The sequence below is a fragment of the Oncorhynchus clarkii genome, chromosome 28 (assembly GCF_045791955.1).
Source record: "Oncorhynchus clarkii lewisi isolate Uvic-CL-2024 chromosome 28, UVic_Ocla_1.0, whole genome shotgun sequence".
Taxonomy (NCBI): Eukaryota; Metazoa; Chordata; class Actinopteri; order Salmoniformes; family Salmonidae; genus Oncorhynchus; species Oncorhynchus clarkii.
Genome location: NC_092174.1, coordinates 49567921 through 49580870, shown reverse-complemented (window position 1 = coordinate 49580870; position 12950 = coordinate 49567921). Strand labels below are relative to the sequence as shown.

Below are 12950 nucleotides of genomic sequence, written 5' to 3'. Positions count from 1 at the left end.
CTAGTTAAATGCCCGCCTTATCTCAGCTCACTGGTCACCATAGCAACACCCACCCGTAGCACGCGCTCCGGCAGGTATATTGCACTGGTCATCCCCAAAGCCAACACTTGTTTTTGCTGCCTTTCCTTCCAGTTCTCTACTGCCAATGACTGGAACAAATTGCAAAAATCACTGAAGCTGGAGACTCATATCTCCCTCACTAAATTTAAGCATCAGCTGTCAGAGCAGCTTACCGATCACTGTACCTGTACACAGCCCATCTGTAAATAGCACACCCAACTCCCTCATCCCCATATTATTACTTACCCTCTTGCTCTTTTGCACCCCAGTAGCTCTACTTGCACATCATCATCTGCACATCTATCACTCCAGTATTAATGCTAAATTGTAATTATTTTGCCTCTAGGGCCTATTTATTGCCTACTTCCCTACTCTTCTACATTTGCACACACTGTACATAAATAGAAACATCTTTCATTTATTTTGTGTTATTGACTGTACGTTTGCTTATGTGTAACTCTGTGTTGTTTGTGTCGCACTGCTATGCTTTATCTTGGCAAGGTCGCAGTTGTAAATGAGAACTTGTTCTCAACTGGCTTACCTGGTTAAATAACGGTGAAATAAAGATAAAATAAAAAGGCACGTATAAATAACAACTGCACAAAGACGGGGCGGCAGGGTAGCCTAGTGGTTAGAGCGTTGGACTAGTAACCGAAAGGTTGCAAGTTCAAACCCCCCAGCTGTCGTTCTGCCCCTGAACAGGCAGTTAACCCACTGTTCCTAGGCCGTCATTGAAAATAAGAATGTGTTCTTAACTGACTTGCCTAGTTAAATAAAGGTGTAAAATTATTATATTTTTTTATAAAAAAGACCAGACAGTGACTGACAGGCTGACTTCACACTTACAAATAGTAGCTCGCTAGAAATTGGCCCAAAAATTAGTTTTTGGGGCAATTAGACAATGAATGTAGGGTGTTCCAGCAAGAGTGTACATCAAAATATTTATTTGAGGTACCAGGGAAAGCTGTGTGCAAAGTTAGCATTGTTGTCTTGAATGACTAGAACTTGTCCCAACACATCCGGACGAAGCATGCAGAGAAATATTGGAATATGTCTTCTGAGCAGAGGGCAATTGCATCAATAGTTACTTTCTCAGTTGCAAAAGCAGCAAGGAGTTTTCACAAAACTGCATTCATTCAAACAGAATTGCGATAGCTAGATATGTACTGTCCCACAAAATTGCTAAACATAGCAAGCCATTCGCTGAGTTAGAATTCATTACAGAATGTTTAATTGACTCTGCAGCAATACTTTGCCCCGACAAGAAAGCTGTTTGAAAATTGTTTCCCTGTCAAGACGAACGGTGACACATCGTGTTGAGGACATCGCAGAGAATATAGAACCACAGTTGAAAGACAAGGTAAAGGATTTCTCCTTGGCCCTGGATGAGAGCAGTGATGCATGTGACACGGCTCAGTTGTTGATATTCTTACGAGGCATAACCCCAGACTTTGAAATTACAGAGGAGCTTGTTTCAGTGCAGTCAATGAAGAGCACAACCACAGGGAAAGATTTATTTGAGGAGGTTAAAAAGTGTGACTGAGTTTTGAAAAGTTATCCAGTGTGACCACTGATTGGTGCCCAAACTTGACAGGAAAAAACATTGACCTTTTGAAAAAGATACAAGATCAAATTGCTGAGCTGAACCCAGATCAGAAAATGATCAAGGGTAATTTCCTGCATTGCATTATTCATCAGGAGCTGCTTTGTCAATGTGTTCTGAAAATGAGCCATGTTGTGGATATGTTCACTGAAGTAGTAAACTTTAAACCACAGGCTGTTTGTCTCACTGTTGGAAGAGACGAGTTTGGGTCATGTAGATCTCCCCTACCACACAAACGTGAGATGGCTGAGTTTGGGGAAGGTGCTTAAAGGGTGTGGGACCTGAAGTTGGAGATTGCTGAGATTTTGCAAATGAAAGGAAAATATGTGGATTTCCCTCACCAGCAAGTTAAAGAATGTTTGGCTGATTTTGCCTTTACCATCAATCATGCCTTCATCATGGCACTCATGAATGAACTGATTTCCAAACTACAAGGGAAGGGCCTTCAGATGTACAGCCTTGTTAAAGCCTTCAAGGGAAAATTACTCCTCCTGGCCTGCCAAGTAGAAGCCAACAATCTCACCCACTTTTTGACACTACTAGTCTGTTCCCTATCAGATGACCAGGGGGAGAATTATACATTGCTGCTGCGTGCTTTGAACAGGGAGTTTTTTTCTCATAGTTTTGAGGATTTCAAAGTGTTGGAAAATGACATGCGGTTGGTTTCCTCTCATTTCACCTTCATTGTGGACCACGCTCCCACTGACTTGCAACTTGAGCTGATCGGTCTGATGCAGTGATTGGAGAACTAGTCAAAACAATGTCACTGACGAGGTTCTATGCATCTCTCGATGAACAAAACTTTCCAAAGATTAGGAGTTACAGTAGATATATCTGTCAACAGTCATACTGGGAAAATAATTGCCCAGGCCTGATCTAGAGGGTAAGACTGACTAACTCTTACAGCTAGAGGGTATTTTATTTATCTTATTTAACCTTTTATTTAACTAGGCAAGTTAGTTAAGAACAAATTCTTATTTACAAGGACGGCCTACCACAAGGCAAAAGGCGTCCTGCGGGGACGGGGACTGGGATTATAAATAATAAAGAGGGGACAAAACACACATCACGACAAGAGACAACACTACATAAAGAGAGACCTAAGACAATAACATAGTAAGGCAGCAACACATGACAACACAGCATGGTAGCATCACAACATGACAACAACATGGTAGCAACACATGGTAGCAGCACAAAACATGGTACAAATATTATTGGGCACAGACAACAACACAAAGGGCAAGGAGGTAGAGAGAACAATGCATCACACAAAGCAGCCACAACTGTCAGTAAGAGTGTCCATGATTGAGTCTTTGAATAAAGAGATTGAGATAAAACTGTCCAGTTTGAGTGTTTGTTGCAGGTCGTTCCAGTCGCTAGCTGCAGCAAACTGAAAAGGAGTGACCCATGGATGTGTGCTTTGGGGACCTTTAACATAATGTGACTGGCAGAGCTGGTGTTGTATGTGGAGGATGAGTGCTGCAGTAGATATCTCAGATAGGGGGGAGTGAGGCCTAAGAGGGTTTTTTATAAATAAGCATCAACCTGTTGGTCTTGCGACGGGTATACAGTCCTATAAGGAGCATTGGTGGCAAATCTGATAGCCGAATGGTAAAGAACATCTAGCTGCTCGAGAGCACCTTTACCTGCCGATCTAAAAATTATGTCTCCGTAATCTAGCATGCGTAGGATGATCGTCTGAATCAGGCTTAGTTTGGCAGCTGGAGTGAAAGATGGGCAATCACAATAGAGGAAACCAAGTCTAGATGTAACTTTAGCCTGCAGCTTTGATATGTGCTGAGAGAAGGACAGTGTACCATCTAGCCACACTCCCAAGTACTTGTATGAGGTGACTACCTCGAGCTCTAAACCCTCAGAGGTAGTAATCACACCTGTGGGGAATTCTTCTTACCAAACCACATGACCTTTGTTTTGGAGGTGTTCAGATCAAGGTTAAGGGTAGAGAAAGCTTGATGGACAGTAAGAAAGCTCTGTTGTAGAGCATTTAACACAAATTCCGGGGAGGGGCCAGCTGAGTATAAGACTGTATCATCGGCATATAAATGGATGAGAGAGCTTCTTACTGCCTGAGCTATGTTGTTGATGTAAATTGAGAAGAGTGTGGGGCCTAGGATTGAGCCTTGGGGTACTCTCTTGGTAACATGCCGTGGCTGAGACAGCAGATTTTCTGACTTCATACACTGCACTCTTTGAGGTAGTTAGCAAAGCAGGCCAAAAACCCCTCAGACACCAATACTCCTCAGACGGCCCACAAGAATTGAATGGTCTACCATATCGAAAGCTTTGGCAAAGTCAATAAAAATAGCAACATTTCTTAGAATCAAGGTCAATGGTGACATCATTGAGGACCTTTTTAGGGTTGCAGTGACACATCCATAACCTGAGCTGAAACCGGATTGCATACCAGAGAAAATATTTATAGGCATCAAGAAAGCCAGTCAGTTGATGATTGACAAGTTTTTCCAACACTTTTGATAAACAGGGCAAAATAGAAATAGGCCTATAACAGTTAGGATCAGCTTGATCTCCCCCTTTAAATAAAGGACGAACTGTGGCTGCCTTCCAAGCCATTGGAACCTCCCCAGAAAGGAGAGACGCTTTGCGATGATAGGGGCAGCAACCTTAAAGAAGAAAGGGTCTAAACCATCTGACCCAGATGTTTCTCTGGGGTCAAGTTTACAGAGCTCCTTTAGCACCCCGGATTCAGTGACTGCCTTCAGGGAGAAACTTTGTAGCAGGGCAGTGGAAAAAGCTGGAGAAACATCGGGGTTAGTCTCATTAGAAGGGGTGGGAGATGAGGAAATGTTGGACAGTCAAGGAGGCATGGCTGAGTCAAATAGGAATCCTGACTTAATGAAGTGGTGATTAAAGAGCTCAGCCATGTGCTTCTTGTCAGTAACAACCACATCAACATTAAGGGACATGGGCAGCTGTGAGGAGAGTTTATTCTTCAGGTCTTTAACCGTTTTCCAGAACTTCTTGAGGTTAGACCCACAGAGAGAGAACTGCTTCTTAAAGTATCTAAATTTCGCCTTCCGGATAGCCTGAGTGCACTTATTCCTCATTTGCCTGGATGAGAACCAGTCATTCTGAGTATGCGTTTGCTGAGCCTTTCGCCAATGCAATTCTTGAGGTGGAGTAACTCTGCAAGATCACGGTCGAACCAGGGGCTGAACCTGTTTTTAATTCGAATTTTCTTTATGGGGGCGTGTTTGTTAACAATACCATTAAAAATATTAAAAAAGAAGGTCCAAACGTCAAGCTGATTCTATACAATTTTACAGAGACCAGGTCATGAAGGAAGGCTTGCTCATTAAAGTTTTTTTTTTAGCAATTGTCTATGACAAATCAGGACAGGTCGTTTCACTGAGCAGCCATTACGAACACAGGCTAAGGGTAAGAATGACTAACTCTTACAGCTAGAGGGTTAGTTAGCTAGTTTGTCATTCTTACCCAACTAACACACTAGCTGTAAGAGGTAGTTAGTAAGACTGACTAACTCTTACAGCTAAACGGTAAGAATGACTAACTCCTACAGCTAGGGGCTAAGACTGAATGGCTAACTTCTACAGCTAGAGGCTAAGATTGACTGACTGACTGACTGACTGACTGACTGACTCTTGCATCTAGTGGGTAAGACTGACTAACTACTGTCATTAATAATTTATTTAACTTGTTTCTTAATTAAAACACTAGTTGCATTTAGAATGCACTATACAGTTACAAAACATTACATAACATTGTGTTTCTTGTTCTGCTAAGGTGCCTGCAACCAGATGTGTCCCCTCATTGATCAGAAGCTTGAGAGCACTGACAGGTACGGTATTCAGCTTACACCTTGCTGACTGACTGGTTGACTGACTGACTGGTTGACTGACTGGTTGGTTGACTGACTGGTTGGTTGACTGACTGGTTGGTTGACTGACTGGTTGGTTGACTGACTGGTTGGTTGACTGACTGACTGGTTGGTTGACTGACTGGTTGGTTGACTGACTGGTTGGTTGACTGACTGGTTGACTGACTGACTGACTGGTTGGTTGACTGACTGACTGGTTGGTTGACTGGTTGGTTGACTGACTGACTGACTGGTTGACTGACTGACTGACTGACTGACTGACTGACTGGTTGGTTGACTGGTTGGTTGGTTGGTTGACTGACTGGTTGGTTGGTTGGTTGGCTGACTGGTTTCTTGGCTGACTGGCTGACTGGTTGCGTGGCTGACTGACTGACTGGTTGCTTGGCTGACTGACTGACTGGTTGCTTGGCTGACTGACTGACTGGTTGCTTGGCTGACTGACTGACTGGTTGCTTGGCTGACTGACTGACTGGTTGCTTGGCTGACTGACTGACTGGTTGCTTGGCTGACTGACTGACTGACTGACTGGTTGCTTGGCTGACTGACTGACTGGTTGCTTGGCTGACTGACTGACTGGTTGCTTGGCTGACTGACTGACTGGTTGCTTGGCTGACTGACTGACTGGTTGCTTGGCTGGCTGACTGACTGACTGACTGGTTGCTTGGCTGGCTGACTGACTGACTGACTGGTTGCTTGGCTGGCTGACTGACTGACTGGTTGCTTGGCTGGCTGACTGGTTGCTTGGCTGGCTGACTGGTTGCTTGGCTGACTGACTGACTGACTGACTGGTTGCTTGGCTGACTGACTGACTGGTTGCTTGGCTGACTGACTGACTGGTTGCTTGGCTGACTGACTGACTGACTGACTGACTGGTTGCTTGGCTGACTGACTGACTCCTGTGTTTCAGGAAGCATTCAGAGCTGTCAGAGCTGAATGTGAAGTTGATGGAGGCTCTGTCTCTTTATGCTAAGCTTATGAATGAGGACTATGCCATGTACACAAAGCTACAGACCCAGCAGTATTACATGCATCAATCTGCCAACGCAGCACAACAGGTAGGTCACTCATCTCTCTCTCTTTCTTGCCCTCTCTCGCTCTTTCTCAAAATACGGCCCACAAATGCACGGTAGAAAGATAAAAATGTATTGCTGGTTCCCGAGTGGTGCAGTGGTCTAAGGCACTGCATCTCAGTGCAAAAGGAGTCACTCAGTCCCTGGTTTGAATCCAGGCAGTATCAAATCCGGCTGTGATTGGAGTCCCATAGGGCGGTGCACAATTGGCCCAGCATCTTCCGGGTTTGGCCGGGGTTGGCCGTCATTGTAAATAAGAATTTGTTCTTAACTGACTTGCCTAGTTAAAATATGGGTTCAATTAAACACATTTTATAAATGTATTTTAAACATTGTTGAACGAAAACACAGTTTTCTCTAAGGAAAAGAGGGGGAGTTGGCTACAGAACCTGTATATGAAAGGCAATGGTAACGTGGGAGGGTTGAGAGAGACTACAGAACCTGTATATTTTAATTTGGTAAATCAGCTTGTTTCTTAACCAGGCACTAGAAGGCTGGTGGTGACTGGTTAGCTACAGGGAAGTAATTACTGACTTAGCAGACGACCACCACCAGTTTGTGATAGTAGTAAGGATGAAATACAGCTATTTGACAAGACCACCTTCAACCTTTTCGTCTGAAGTTTGCCAATGACCATCTGGATGATCCAGAGGAGGAATGGGAGAAGGTCATGTGGTCTGATGAGACAAAAATAGAGCTTTTTGGTAAAAACTCCACTCGCCGTGTTTGGAGGAAGAAGAAGTATGAGTACAACCTCAAGAACACCATCCCAACCGTGTAGCATGGAGGTGGAAACATCATTCTTTGGGGATGCTTTTCTGCAAAGGGTACAGGACGACTGCACCGTATTGAGGGGAGGATGGATGGGGCCATGTATTGCGAGATCTTGGCCAACAACCTCCTTCCCTCAGTAAGAGCATTGAAGATGGGTCGTGGCTGGGTCTTCCAGCATGACAACGACCCGAAACACACAGCCAGGGCAACTAAGGAGTGGCTCCGTAAATGCAAACAAAGGTTTCTGTACCAAATATTAAGTTCTGCTTTTCTGATGTACCAAATACTTATGTTAATGTAACGGTTGTCGTCGTTGGAAGGAGAGGACCAAAGCGCAGCGTGGTAAGTGTTCATCCTTTTTTTTAATCAAACTGAACACTTTACAAATACAAAATAACAAAATGAAAACCGAAACAGTTCTATCTGGTACAGACACACAGACTGAAAATAACCACCCACTAAACACAAAAGGAAAACAGGCTACCTAAATATGGTTCTCAATCAGGGACAACGATAGACAGCTGCCTCTGATTGAGAACCATATCAGGCCAAACACAGAAATAGAAAATATAGAAATACTAACAGACTGCCCACCCCCACTCACGCCCTGACCATACTAAATAAAGACAAAACAAAGGATTCAAGGTCAGAACGTGACAGTACCCCCCCCCCCCCCCCCCCCCCATTCCAAAGGTGCGGACTCCTGCCGCAAAACCTGAACCTAATAGGGGAGGGTGTGGGTGGGCGTGGACCACACTTCACCACAGTTTTTCCTCTGCCACACTCCCCGTGTGCCCCCCCCAAGAAATGTTTGGGGCTGCCTCTCGGCTTCCAGCCGCGCTGCCGTGCTTCCTCCTCATACCAGCGCCTCTCCGCTTTCGCTGCCTCCAGCTCTGCTTTAGGGCGGCGATATTCCCCTGCTTGTGTCCAGGGTCCCTTGCCGCCCAGAATCTCCTCCCAAGTCCATCTCTCCAGGTACCGCTGCCTCTCCTGCTGCTGCTGCCTCCACGGGGAGTGTGGCCAAGATTTTAGGAAAAATTTGTAGACCACCAAATCTGGGTAATCCTTGGGAGCGATTTCCAAACGCCTGAAGGTACTACGTTCATCTCTACAAACAATACTACGCAAGTATAAACACCGTGGGACCACGCAGCCGTCATACCACTAAGGAAGGAGACACATTCTGTCTCCTAGAGATGAACGTACTTTGGTGCGAAAAGTGCAAATCAATCCCAGAACAACAGCAAAGGACCTTGTTTTAGATTAACTGTCTTCAAAGTAATGACTCGGGACGTCGGGTTTGAAATGAAAGCTTATTTTAGTAATAATACTTGTTCACGTTACATTTAACAACTTTAGATTCTACAGAGCAATGCAGGTAAGATGCTAGCGGAAAATCAGCTTTATCACTTTGCACCTGCACATAACTGGCGCATTATCTCTCTCATTCCTGTCGCAAGGCATTCTGGAACTTGCAGTCAAAAGCGTAATTCAATACTAACCAATACAATTACATATGTAAATAACTGTAAAGAAATATATTCAGATACAGCTCCATGAATTAATTTAAACTTTAACTCTAACACATTAAAGTTACAACACCTTGTGAAGATGCTGGAGGAAACCGGTACAAAAGTATCTATATCCACAGTGAAACGAGTCCTATATCGACATAACCTGAAGCCACTGCTCCAAAACCGCCATAGAAAATCCAGACTACAGTTTGCAACTGCACATGGGGACAAATATTGCACTTTTTGGAGAAATGTCTTCTGGTCTGATGAAACAATAATAGAACTGTTGGGCCATAATGACCATCGTTATGTTTGGAGGAAAAAGGGGGAGACTTGCAAGCCGAAGAACACCATCCAAACTGTGAAGCACAGAATCCAATAAAATGTTATTTGTCACATACACATGGTCAGCAGATGTTAATGCGAGTGTTATCTAACCTAACAATTTCACAACAACTACCTTATACACACAAGTGTAAAGGAATTAATAAGAATATGTACAAAAAAAAATATATGAATGAGTGATGGCCGAACGGCATAGGCAAGATGCAGTAGATGGTATAGAGTACATTTATATACATATGAGATGAGTAATGTAGAGTTTGTAAACATTAAATAAAGTGTGCATTGTTTAAAGTGGCTAGTGATACATTTATTACAAATGTATTATTAAAGTGGCTAGAGATGAGTCAGTATGTTGGCAGCAGCCACTCAATGTTAGTGGTGGCTGTTTAACAGTCTGATGGCCTTGAGATAGAAGCTGTTTTTCAGTCTCTCGGTCCCAGCTTTGATGCACCTGTACTGACCTCGCCTTCTGGATGATAGCGGGGTGAACAGGCAGTGGCTCGGGTGGTTGTTGTCCTTGATGATCTTTTTGGCCTTCCTGTGACATTGGGTGGTGTAGGTGTCCTTGAGGGCAGTTTGCCCCTGGTCCGGTGATGTTGTACAGACCTCACTACCCTCTGGAGAGCCTTACGGTTGTGGGAGGAGCAGTTGCCGTACCAGGTGGTGATGCAGCCCGACAGGATGCTCTCGATTGTGCATCTGTGACAAGCTGAATTTCTTCAGCCTCCTGAGGTTGAAGAGGCGCTGCTGCACCTTCTTCACCACGCTGTCTGTATGTGTGGACCATTTCAGTTTGTCCGTGATGTGTACGCCGAGGAACTTAAAACTTTCCACCTGTTCCAGTACTGTCCCGTCGATGTAGATAGGGTGCTGCTCCCTCTGCTGTTTTCTGAAGTCCACAATCCTCTCCTTTGTTTTGTTGACATTGAGTGTGAGGTTATTTCCCTGATCCGAGGGCCCTCACCACCTCCCTGTAGGCCATCTCGTCATTGTTCGTAATCAAGCCTACCACTTTAGTGTCGTCTGCAAACTTGATGATTGTGTTGGAGGCGTGCATGGCCACGCAGTCATGGGTGAACAGGAAGTACAGGAGAGGGCTGCTTTGCAGCATCATGTTGTGGGGATGCTTTGCTGCAGGAAGGACTAGTGCACTTCACAAAATAGATGTCATCATGAGGAGGGAAAATTACGTGGATATAGTGAAGCAACATCTCAAGACATCAGTCAGGAAGTTAAAGCTTGGTCGCAAATGCGTCTTCCAAATGGACAATGACCCCAAGCATATTTCCAAAGTTGTGGCAAAATGGCTTAAGGACAACAAAGTCCAGGTATTGGAGTGGCCATCACAAAGCCTTTGACCTCAGTCCTATAGAAAATGTGTGGGCAGAACTGAAAAAGCGTGTGAGCAAGGAGGCCTACAAACCTGACTCAGTTACACCAGTTCTGTCAGGAGGAATGGGCCAAAATTCACCCAACTTATTGTGGGAAGCTTGTGGAAGGCTACCCGAAACGTTTGCCCAAATTGAACAATTTAAAGGCAATGCTACCAAATACTAATTGAGTGTATGTAAACTTCTGACCCACTGGGAATGTGATAAAAGAAATCAAATCTGAAAAAAATAATTCTCTCTACTATTATTTGGAGGTTTCACGTTCTTAAAATAAAGTGGTGATTCTAACTTTTTTTTAATTTTTTTTATTTCACCTTTATTTAACCAGGTAGGCTAGTTGAGAACAAGTTCTCATTTACAACTGCGACCTTTAGACAGGTAATTTTACTAGGATTAAATGTCAGGAATTGTGAAAAACTGAGTTTAAAGGTGTTTGGCTAAGGTGTATGTAAACTTCTGACTTCAACTGTATATATAGATAGATATATATAGATAGATAGATATCTATATCTATATCTCTAGTATTCTGTGTTTGTTCCCCCAGGTGTACCCGGGTCAGTCTGGAGGGTCCTATGGGATGAGCGGTCCAGGAGGGGTTCAGCAGGGATACAGTGTTTCTCTGGAGCAGCTACAGACTGGCCAGCCAGCACCCAGGTAACTGTCCTAACAACCATTCACACACACCTAACCCTAAAGGAATCTTCACAAATGGAGCTGATGGAAGTCCGTTTGCTTTGCGTTCCAAAAATTCAACCGCACAAATATACATAGAACTACATAAAGAGCGACGCTAACAGACATCCGTCAGCTCCGTTTGGGTAGACTTTACCTACTGTAGATCCTTTAACCTGCTGTGTGTGTGTGTGTGTGTTCTAGTGATGTCCATATGTACATGGGCCAGCCTCCAGTCTACAGTCCAGCTGCAGAGGGCTTGTCCTACCAGCCTCCAGCCAATCAGCCATCCGGCTACAGCTCCATCCCCAACCCTGGCCAGAGCCTTCCACACCCACCTGACACACAGCAGCACCCCTACCCCGAGAAGGCTCTTCTATAGAAAACACTACGCACACTACGCCATGCTACACGTTACGCCATGCTACACGCTACGCCACGCTACGCCATGCTACACGCCACGCTACTACACGCCCCGCTACACGCCACGCAACACGCCACGCGCACACTCCATGCACACATTACGCTACGCCATGCTATTCTCTACCCCACGCTACGACATGCCATGCTACACGCCATGTTCACACTACGCCACACACCCATACTACAAACTACACACGCCACACACCCACACTGCAAACTACACACGCCACACACCCACACTGCAAACTACACACGCCACACTGCAAACTACACACGCCACACTGCAAACTACACACGCCACACTGCAAACTACACACGCCACACTGCAAACTACACACGCCACACTGCAAACTACACACGCCACACTGCAAACTACACACGCCACACTGCAAACTACACACGCCACACTGCAAACTACACACGCCACACTGCAAACTACACACGCCACACTGCAAACTACACACGCCACACTGCAAACTACACACGCGCACTGCAAACTACACACGCGCACACGCAAACTACACACGCGCACACGCAAACTACACACGCGCACTGCAAACTACACACGCGCACTGCAAACTACACACGCGCACTGCAAACTACACACGCGCACTGCAAACTACACACGCGCACACGCAAACTACACACGCGCACTGCAAACTACACACGCGCACTGCAAACTACACACGCGCACTGCAAACTACACACGCGCACTGCAAACTACACACGCCACACACCCGCACTGCCTACTACACACCCACACTACACACGCCACACTGCAAACTACACTCGCCACACACCCACACTGAAAAACTACACACCCACACTGCAAAACTACACACTGCAAAACTACACACGCCCACACTGTAAAACTACACACGCCCACACTGCAAACTACACACGCCCACACTGCAAACTACACACGCCCACACTGCAAACTACACACGCCCACACTGCAAACTACACACGCCCACACTGCAAACTACACACGCCACACACCCACACTGCAAAATACACATGCCACACTGCAAAATACACACCCACACTACACACGCCACACAAACACTACAAATTACACATACAGGTACACATTTACAGATACACAAGTAGACATGGACACATTCTACATACTCTGCCATTTCATCTCTCTCTCTCTGTCATTTCATCTCTCTCGCACTCACTCTCTCACCCTAAAAGAGCAGAACCATGAAGCCCGTC

General features: G+C 45.1%; 1 protein-coding gene across 2 annotated transcripts in view; it reads left to right on the top strand.

Moving 5' to 3' along the window:
• LOC139386569 (signal transducing adaptor molecule (SH3 domain and ITAM motif) 1) overlaps window positions 1-12950 on the top strand; it is a 41421-nt gene extending 28471 nt beyond the window's left edge. The window contains exons 11-14 of one of the 2 annotated variants that reach the window (XM_071132223.1): window positions 5450-5504; window positions 6451-6598; window positions 11182-11291; window positions 11514-12950. In XM_071132223.1, the coding sequence (XP_070988324.1) occupies window positions 5450-5504; window positions 6451-6598; window positions 11182-11291; window positions 11514-11691 (491 nt within the window). In that variant the 3' untranslated portion in view covers window positions 11692-12950. The remainder of the gene's footprint in view (window positions 1-5449; window positions 5505-6450; window positions 6599-11181; window positions 11292-11513) is intronic. The other variant, XR_011629071.1, reaches the window with a different exon arrangement.